General features: G+C 50.4%; 1 protein-coding gene across 4 annotated transcripts in view; it reads right to left on the reverse strand.

The window, feature by feature from the left end:
- Nucleotides 1–2,987: 2,987 nt before the first annotated feature.
- Nucleotides 2,988–10,850, reverse strand: part of tfr2 (transferrin receptor 2) — a 14,942-nt gene continuing 7,079 nt past the window's right edge. For 2 of the 4 annotated variants that reach the window (XR_009929180.1, XR_009929181.1), the window contains exons 5-20: nt 9,149–9,289; nt 8,940–9,051; nt 8,472–8,714; nt 7,682–7,821; nt 7,386–7,567; nt 6,910–7,029; nt 6,629–6,711; nt 5,982–6,045; nt 5,822–5,889; nt 5,652–5,722; nt 5,473–5,557; nt 5,052–5,276; nt 4,535–4,675; nt 3,556–4,278; nt 3,447–3,510; nt 2,988–3,308 (exon numbers count right to left, since the gene is read on the reverse strand). Coding sequence is in view for 1 of the 4 variants with exons in the window: in XM_062455176.1 (XP_062311160.1) it covers nt 4,036–4,278; nt 4,535–4,675; nt 5,052–5,276; nt 5,473–5,557; nt 5,652–5,722; nt 5,822–5,889; nt 5,982–6,045; nt 6,629–6,711; nt 6,910–7,029; nt 7,386–7,567; nt 7,682–7,821; nt 8,472–8,714; nt 8,940–9,051; nt 9,149–9,289 (1,918 nt within the window). In the remaining 3 variants the exon portion in view is untranslated. The other 2 variants (XR_009929182.1, XM_062455176.1) reach the window with 2 other exon arrangements.

Genomic DNA, 10,850 nt, shown 5'->3' on the forward strand with positions numbered 1-10,850 from the left:
AGCAGGTGTGTGTAGTATCAGTAGGGCTGTGTGTTTAGCAGGTGTGTGTAGTATCAGTAGGGGTGTGTGTTTAGCAGGTGTGTGTAGTATCAGTAGGGCTGTGTGTTTAGCAGGTGTGTGTAGTATCAGTAGGGGAGTGTGTTTAGCAGGTGTGTGTAGTATCAGTAGGGGTGTGTTACCTGCTGCACGCTGTCCTGAGTGGCCTTCTGTTCCTGGGTGACGGCAGCCATTACTTCAACCAGATGTCTTCTGTAACCACTGACCCGTGTTTCGCATCTGCTGTTGGGGTTTTTTCCCCACTCTCCCTTGCAGAACTCAGCCAGTTGAGAGAGGTGGAGGGACATCTGGCATGTACCGCCCGCTTCAAGTCTAGCCACAACGTTTCTATTGGATTGAGGTCCGGATTTTTACTAGGCCAATCCAGAGTACGAATCCTCTTTCTTTTAAGCCATTCCTTGGTAGTTTTGCTGGTATGCTTTGTGTCGTTGTCTTGTTGCAGAACCCAATTTTGGCCCAGCTTCAACTCCCTGACTGATGGCCGGAGATTCTGATCAAGTATTTGTTGATAGGCCTGAGAATTCATGTTTCCCTGGATAATATGGAGTCATTCAGGTCTGGAAGCAGAAAAGCAGCCCCAGACCGTCACAGTTCCACCACCATGCTTCACTGGGTTAGGGTTAGGGTAGACCAACCCCTTTATATATATCTATGGTTCCACCACCACGCTTCACTGGGTTAGGGTAAGATCAACCCCTTTATATATATCTATGGTTCCACCACCACGCTTCACTGGGTTAGGGTTAGATCAACCCCTTTATATATATCTATGGTTCCACCACCACGCTTCACTGGGTTAAGGTTAGATCAACCCCTTTATATATATCTATGGTTCCACCACCACGCTTCACTGGGTTAGGGTTAGATCAACCCCTTTATATATATCTATGGTTCCACCACCACGCTTCACTGGGTTAGGGTTAGATGAACCCCTTTATATATATCTATGGTTCCACCACCACGCTTCACTGGCTTAGGGTTAGATCAACCCCTTTATATATATCTATGGTTCCACCACCACGCTTCACTGTTGAGGAAGAAGAGGAGGTTCTTTGCTTGGTATGCAGTGTTGGCTTTTCTCCAAACAAAGCGGTTTTGATTGTGACCAAATAATTCTATCTTGGACAGAGAATGGACTTCCAGAAGGCCTCTGGTTTGTTTCTGGCAAAGTTGAAACGGGCAGCTTTGTTCTTTCTTGAGCAGAGGCTTCCTTCTAGCAACCCTCCCATGAATGTTATGTCTATTCAATTTTCGTCTGATTGTAGACACATGTACATTAACCCCAGATGCTGCCAGAGAGGTCTGCAACTCTTTAGAGGAGATGTGTGGGTTGGCTTTTACCTGATTTATTATTCTTTTGGTTGTTCAAAAAAAGAAAAAAGGATTCTGAAATTGGATTAGATCACGTCATCCAATCTTGGTTTTGATCTGGATCAAACCTTCAATATGTGTTGTTCAAAACTTTTTAGTAGGATTGGGATACCTTTGATCCAAAAAATCAAGATCATTCTGATCACAGCAGAAGGGTGGATTCAAGGTGAATTTCAGCAACAAAATGTATTAAAACTTGAAATTGGTCAAATAAAACTATATTTGTATAATGTAATTCATATGCATTTATTTATATGTAAGAGCAGAATTACAGATTCTTCTGGCAGAAGAACAAATCACTCTTTCGCTACTTCAGCAAACCAAAGCCCAACTTGAGATCCACCTCCTAAAAGTAGAGATTAAACAATGATGAAATATATAGCCCACTCGCTGTGCTAGTGATGCTGTGCTAGTGATGGGCATTCAGGCTCTTTTTCGTGAGCCCACTCGCTGTGCTAGTGATGGGCATTCAGGCTCTTTTTCGTGAGCCCACTCGCTGTGCTAGCGATGGGCATTCAGGCTCTTTTTCGTGAGCCCACTCGCTGTGCTAGCGATGGGCATTCAGGCTCTTTTTCGTGAGCCCACTCGCTGTGCTAGCGATGGGCATTCAGGCTCTTTTTCGTGAGCCCACTCGCTGTGCTAGCGATGGGCATTCAGGCTCTTTTTCGTGAGCCCACTCGCTGTGCTAGCGATGGGCATTCAGGCTCTTTTTCGTGAGCCCACTCGCTGTGCTAGCGATGGGCATTCAGGCTCTTTTTCGTGAGCCCACTCGCTGTGCTAGCGATGGGCATTCAGGCTCTTTTTCGTGAGCCCACTCGCTGTGCTAGCGATGGGCATTCAGGCTCTTTTTCGTGAGCCCACTCGCTGTGCTAGCGATGGGCATTCAGGCTCTTTTTCGTGAGCCCACTCGCTGTGCTAGCGATGGGCATTCAGGCTCTTTTTCGTGAGCCGGCCCATTTGACTCAGCTCACTGAAAAGAGCCCTCTCTTTTGGCTCCCAAACGGCTCTTTAAAAAATAAATATTTTAACTATGACTTTGATTATGATAGGTGTGAAAACAATTCCAATTCAATTATTAAATGAAATCATACTCTCAAGGACAGGGGTGACTAGTGTGGACCAGAGGCCAATCAACACAAACGACAACCCTGCATGTGGCTGCTTCATTTCTCAGGTGCTCTGTCCTTCTTGAAGACAACCAACATTCCAGAAACCTCTACCTGTAATCCTAGAAGACTGTAGCTGTTCTAAAAGACTGCAGATGCTCTAGAAGACTGAAGATACAATAAAATACCCCCCAGCCCATGAGCACTGTTGCTGCTGAAAATGTATTTTAGTTGTTGTTCTGTGTTGTCAGAACACCCAAGGCACATTTTCATTTTATGTAAATGTAATGGACAATAACGTTTTATAATCTTATCTAACACTGTAGGTGTTCTAAAGCAGATTGTCTCAAAACAACCAAGACTGGACTCAAAACAGGGACTGGAATATTAAACCAAACAAGACACAGGAGACAACACTCAGAACTGATTAGCACACTGACACAGTACTTCAGGAAACATTATGTTTATTGGAGACCAGTGGTACAACCCAGTAGAACATTGTAGCACATAGCAGAACCCAGTAGAACATTGTATCACTGGTCTCCCTGGAGCAGCAGAAACCTCCACGGTCACAGACCAGGGATCAAGGGTCAGGGGATCAGGGGTCAAGGGTCAGATCACTCAAGCCCCTACACTCCGACCCCTGGCCAGTAACTGCATGATTGACAGCAGATACCGCTCTGTGGCTGACAGTCAGACTGTCATAATTATGGGACACACTCCCCCCGATAATCTGTTACATTACAGACCAGATGCAGGAGATTGGACATTAACCTAACCCTCTAACCTCCTAACCCTGCCCTCTAACCTCCTAACCCTGCCCTCTAACATCAAACCCTGTCCTCTAACCTCCTAACCCTGCCCTCTAACCTCCTAACCCTGCCCTCTAACCTCCTAACCCTGCCCTCTAACCTCTAACCCTGCCCTCTAACCTCTAACCCTGCCCTCTAACCTCCTAACCCTGCCCTCTAACCTCCTAACCCTGCCCTCTAACATCAAACCCTGCCCTCTAACCTCAAACCCTGGTAGTTAGTATCATTCACATACAAAAGGATCAGACCAATCACCAGTCAGGACTCATTGTCATGACACCCTGCTCACCTCGCTGTTGCACTCTGACCCCTGACCTGGAGGTGGTTAGAATTGGAATTTAGCACACAAGGAAGTAGGTAGTATACTAGATAGCACACTAGGATGTAGGTGGTACGCTAGTTGGTACACTAGGTGGTACACTAGGTAGTCTGCTAGGTGGTACACTAGGTTGTATGCTAGGTGGTACACTAGGTTGTATGCTAGGTAGTACGCTAGTTGGTACACTAGTTGGTACACTAGGTTGCATGCTAGGTGGTACACTAGGTAGTATGCTAGGAGTCTGGCGCACCTGCTCCAGACTCACACACACATAATGTAAAAACATTATGTGTGTGTGATGTGTGTGTGATGTGTGTGTGTATGGTGTGTGTATGGTGTGTGTGATGTGTGTGGTGTGTGTGTGTGAGGATCAGAAGGCATGGTCTATGTTCCAGACGTCTCCGCTCAGGGCGTTGGCAGCCCCCTGCAGGGTCCAAGTGAAAAGCGCCAGTTGCCGTCGGAAACGTGCCTCGTCGAAGCGCTCAGGGTCGGAGGTCAGCAAGGCCAGGTGCTCGGTGAGCGCGCTCAGTGTGTGCTCGCCTCGGCCGTGCAGAACATGCCGGAACGGAGTCTCCACAGTCGACACGTACTGGGACAGGAAGTAGTATTCCACCTGGAACACAGACAGGAAGTAGTATTCTATCTGGAACACACAGACAAGAAGTAGTATTCTATCTGGAACAAGAAGACAGGAAGTAGTATTCTATCTGGAACACACAAACAGGAATGTGTTTTCTATCTGGAACACACAGACAGGAAGTAGTATTCTATCTAGAACACACAGACAGGAAGTAGTATTCTATCTGGAACACACACAGACAGTATGAAAGTATGAGTGTGTCTGTGTGTATGAATGTATGTGTGCCTACTCTCATGATGCGGGTGTTGTGTATGCGTGTCATGGTCTCATCCTGCAGGTCACTGTTGATGATGGTCGTCTGCAGCCGCTCTGCTGCTCTGCTGTAGTCTCCTCTGGCACTGAACACCCACTGAGGAGAAAGGCCCCGCGCCTGCACACACACACACACACTTTAGTATACCTGCATAAACACTACAACTACAACTAACACTGAACATGAATATGTATGTGTGTGTGAGTGTGTGTGTGTGTGTGTATGAGTGGGTGTATAGTGTGTGTGTGAGTGTATGAGTGTGTGTGTGTGTATAGTGTGTATAAGTGTGTGTGTATGAGTGTATAAGGGTGTGTATGTGTGTGTGTGTATGAGTGTGTATGTGTGTGTATGAGTGTATAAGGGTGTGTATGAGTGTGTGTATGAGTGTGTGTGTATAGTGTGTATAAGTGTGTGTGTATGTGTGTGTATGAGTGTGTGTGTATGAGTGTGTATGTGTGTATGAGTGTGTGTGTGTGTGTACGAGTGTGTGTACCTGCAGCTCGGTGGAGTGTTTGTTGAGTTGGGCGCTGAACTGCAAGGCAGTGTGAGAGTAGGAAGTGATGCGTAGAGGCAGGATGTGGTCGTGAGCCAATCGCAGCACCATCAGCCCCACCAGTTGGCCAAGGCTCCGCCCCACCGCCCCCAGACGGCCCCCCAGCACCTCCTGGAGGCGGCTGGGGCTGTCCAGCGGGGTGTTGACAAACGGGTAGGCCCGCTCCTACACACACACACACTGGGTTTGGAGGGTGTCTAGGGAGGTTTGGAGGAGGTGAGGGTTAGGGGTTAGGGGGTGAGGGGTTAGGGGGTGAGGGGTTAGGGGGTGAGGGGTTAGGGGGTGAGGGGTTAGGGGGTGAGGGGTTAGGGGTGAGGGGTTAGGGGTGAGGGGTAGGAGTTTGGGGGGGTCAGAATCTGACCTCTGTGAAGCGTAGCTCCATGGCTGGGACTCCAGCGAAGGCTGTGAAACTGTACGCTCCACTGTTCAGGTAGAGAGGCTTGATACTGGAGGAGAGGAAAAGGATGAGGAGAGGAGGAGAGGGATGAGAGGTCTGGGTTTAGGGTTGATGTCAGGTGTTCCAACCAGGGTTAGACTCACATCCTCCAGCTGCCTCCCTCCTTCTCTGCCTGGCTGTGGATGTTCTGGCCCACATGCTTGGGATGCTCTACCTGCACACACACACACACACACACAGTCACATTTGACTGTGTGTGTGTAGTTCCACTTCCCATGTAGTAAATACATGGTAAACACATACACACACAGACCTGTTTGATGGCTCCTTCTATCAGGTCCACTAGCAGAGGACTGGTGTAGGCAGACAGAATATCATCACCTTCAACAGGATTGGACGAAAAAGGGAGAAGGGTGAATGTGATTGGATGAGAGAAGGAAAAGAGTCAACGTGATTGGATGAGGAGTGATTACCCATAATGCACTGGTCCAGGCTGAAGTATGCCACGGCTTTCAGATGCAGCATAGAGAGGTAACCCTGGCAACCACAGTGTCAGAGGTCAGAGACACGGAAAGAGAGGAGAGAGAGGGAGGGAGAGAGAGGGAGGGAGATAGAGAAAGAGAGGAGAGAGAGGGAGGGAGAGAGATAGAGGGAGAGAGATAGAGAAAGAGAGGAGAGAGAGGGAGGAAGAGAGATGGAGAGTAAGAGAGATAGAGAAAGAGAGGAGAGAGAGGGAGGGAGAGAGAGAGAGAGAGAGAGAGAGAGAGAGAGAGAGAGAGGGAGGGAGGGAGGGAGGGAGAGAGAGAGAGAGAGAGAGAGAGAGAGAGAGAGAGAGAGAGGGAGGGAGAGAGAGGGAGGGAGAGAGAGTGAGGGAGAGAGAGGGAGGGAGAGAGATAGAGAAAGAGAGGAGAGAGAGGGAGGGAGAGAGAGATAGAGAAAGAGAGGAGAGAGAGGGAGGGAGAGAGAGGGAGGGAGAGAGATAGAGAAAGAGAGGAGAGAGAGGGAGGGAGAGATAGAGAAAGAGAGGAGAGAGAGGGAGGGAGAGAGAGATAGAGAAAGAGAGGGAGGGAGAGAGAGGGAGGAAGAGAGAGGGAGAAAGAGAGAGAGAGAGAGATCTTACCTCTAACCACTCTGTAGCTCCTACATGTCCAAACTCTCCAGCGTCCCAACTGACAAACAGAAGACTCCTTCTAGGGAAAAACCCTACACACACACCATAAACACACACACACACACCATAAACACACACACACACACACCATAAACACACACACACACACCATAAACACACACACACACCATAAACACACACACACACACACCATAAACACACACACACACCATAAACACACACACAATGTTGTAATTGTTGTGGTGAGGTTGTGGTGAGGTTGTGGTTACCGTTCTGCACCATGGAGGTGAAGGTGCGAGCGAGCTCCAGAAGCACTGCGGTCCCCACCCCGGCCTTCACCGCCCCCGGCCCCCACGCATCCCTCTGGGCTCCCATGATGATGTACTGGTCTGGTTTGCACACACACACACACATTGCTTACACACATTGGTCTGGAGGAGGTCCCAGTCTGCCTCCTCCCCCCTACCTCCTCCTTCCTCCCCCCCCTGCCCTCCCCACGCCCGGCTCCAGCCCGCCCTCACCCGGCTCCAGCCCGCCTTCCCCACGCCCGGCTCCAGCCCGCCCTCCCCTCACCCGGCTCCAGCCCGCCCTCCCCACGCCCGGCTCCAGCCCGCCCTCCCCTCACCCGGCTCCAGCCCGCCTTCCCCTCACCCGGCTCCAGCCCGCCCTCACCCGGCTCCAGCCCGCCCTCACCCGGCTCCAGCCCGCCCTCCCCTCACCCGGCTCCAGCCCGCCCTCCCCTCACCTGGCTCCAACCTGCCCTCTAGGGAGGCAAAGATGTTGTTGATGAGGACAGGTGCCATGTGGTTGTGCACCTCCATGCGCAGCCTCCTGCCGGGGTGGGAGGTGAAGGAGGGGCCCAGGACACAGCTGACGTAGGCCAGCCGGCCCTGCCACCCTCGGGGACATGCTGGGCCTGACAGCTGGCTGGGGGGAGAGGGGGGTTTAAGGTTGGTCTGGGTTAGGCTGTGTCTGGGGGGAGAGGGTTTAGTCTGGGGGGAGGGGTTAGTATGGGGGGGTTAGTCTGGGGGAAGGGGTTACCTGAGCAGTTTGGAGGCCACGTTGGCACTGATTGGCTGTGCAGGGATGAGTGGCAGGCCTGAGGACTGGGTGGGCGGGAACTGGGTGTGGTTAAAGGAGGGGAAGCCTGGGGTGAACGGATCACCTGATCCCAGGTGCACCTGTGATTGGGTTAGGGTTAGTGCTGCCCTGTGATTGGGCACAACACAGGTGCACCTGTGATTGGGTTAGGGTTAGTGCTGCCCTGTGATTGGGCACAACACAGGTGCACCTGTGATTGGGCACAACAAAGGGAAATGGTAGTGTTGTAATAAATACATGTTTATATATGTTCACATAAACATGTTTAAAACAGTGTTCAGAGATAGCTATGTAGTTGTGATAGATGGTACATACGTGTTCAGATATTTCCAGGTAGAGTGTACAGCTCCAGGTATATGTTCAGAGATGGCCGTGTTACATGTTACATATGTGTTCTGAGATTGCTGTGTTACATGTTACATATGTGTTCTGAGATGGCTGTGTTACATGTTAAATATGTGTTCTGAGATTGCTGTGTTACATGTTACATATGTGTTCTGAGATTGCTGTGTTACATGTTACATATGTGTTCTGAGATGGCTGTGTAACATGTTACATACGTGTTCAGAGATGGCCGTGTTACATGTTACATACGTGTTCAGAGATGGCCGTGTTACATGTTACATACGTGTTCAGAGATGGCCGTGTTACATGTTACATACGTGTTCTGAGATGGCCGTGTTACATGTTACATACGTGTTCAGAGATGGCCGTGTTACATGTTACATACGTGTTCAGAGATGGCCGTGTGGCTGTTGAGGCCGAGCCTGCGCGGGTCTTGGGGGATGTCTGCGGGGTCGGGGTAGATGAGAGCGCCGCCTCCTCCCGCTCGCTGGGCGTGCCACACCTTCTCCGCATAGCTGACCCCGCCCCCCACACGCATCACCACCACAGAGCCAACCACAGACACCTCTGCCGAACGCAGCCAATCAAAGTCCTCCTGCCGTCCATAGTTTGCATAAACCACTCCTCCCTTCAGAGAGCACGGGACAGGCTTACACACACACATATACATGTATACACACACATACACACACACACACACACATAAGCACACATATACACACACTTGCACGTATACAAACACACACATGCACATATACACACACATGCACATATACGCAAATGTATACACACAAACGTACATGCACATACACACATGTATGAACACACAGGGTACATGAGAGCATGTGTGTACCGTAGCAGTGCCTTTAGCACTGTATGCACAGTAGGCTGCAGGGTTCTCCAGAGGAATCTCCTCCAACACCTCCCCCTCCGAGTCCACCACCCATACACTGTTCTTCTGGGTCCTACACACACACACACACTCTCAACACCTCCCTCTCCAAGTCCAGACTGTTCTTCTGGGTCCTACACACGCGCACACACACACCACCCCCTACAGACCTGGAGGGGAACTGCAGCGTGGCATAGTGGGAGTCAGTCCAGGTGTGATCCATGCGGAGCTGCCGGAACCTGTGCAGGATGTCAGCAGCCAGGAGAGTTCCTTCTGGAGACCCTGAGGGGTGACTGGCCCTGCTCACCCTCCTACACACACACACCACACACACACCACACACACACCATACACACACCATACACACACACCATACACACACACCACACACACACACCACACACACACCACACACACACCACACACACACCACACACACACCATACACACACACCACACACACACACCACACACACACCACACACACACACACCACACACACACACCACACACACACACCATACACACACCACACACACACCACACACACACACCACACACACACACCATACACACACACCATACACACACCATACACACACCACACACACACCATACACACACACCACACACACACACCATACACACACCATACACACACACCACACACACACACCATACACACACCATACACACACCATACACACACACCACACACACACCATACACACACCACACACACACACCACACACACACACCATACACACACCACACACACACCATACACACACACCACACACACACCACACACACACACCACACACACACACCATACACACACACCATACACACACCACACACACACCATACACACACACCACACACACACACCACACACACACACCACACACACACACACACACACACACCACACACACACACCACACACACACCACACACACAACCACACACACACACCACACACACACCACACACACACCACACAACACACACCACACACCACACACCACACACACACCACACACACACCACACACACACCACACACACACCACACACACACACCATACACACACCACACACACACCACACACACACCACACACACACACCATACACACACCACACACACACCATACACACACCACACACACACCATACACACACACCACACACACACACCATACACACACCATACACACACACCACACACACACCACACACACACACCATACACACACCATACACACACACCACACACACACCACACACACACCATACACACACCACACACACACACCATACACACACCATACACACACACCACACACACACCATACACACACCACACACACACACCATACACACACCACACACACACACCATACACACACACCATACACACACCATACACACACCACACACACACCATACACACACCACACACACACCATACACACACCACACACACACACCATACACACACCACACACACACACCACACACACACCATACACACACCACACACACACCATACACACACCACACACACACACCATACACACACCACACACACACACCATACACACACCACACACACACACCATACACACACCATACACACACACCACACACACACACCATACACACACACCATACACACACCATACACACACCACACACACACACCATACACACACCACACACACACACCATACACACACCATACACACACACCACACACACACACCATACACACACACCATACACACACCATACACACACCACACACACACCATACACACACACCACACACACACACCATACACACACCATACACACACACCACACA

Source organism: Osmerus eperlanus, unplaced genomic scaffold (assembly GCF_963692335.1).
Source record: "Osmerus eperlanus unplaced genomic scaffold, fOsmEpe2.1 SCAFFOLD_44, whole genome shotgun sequence".
Lineage (NCBI taxonomy): Eukaryota > Metazoa > Chordata > Actinopteri > Osmeriformes > Osmeridae > Osmerus > Osmerus eperlanus.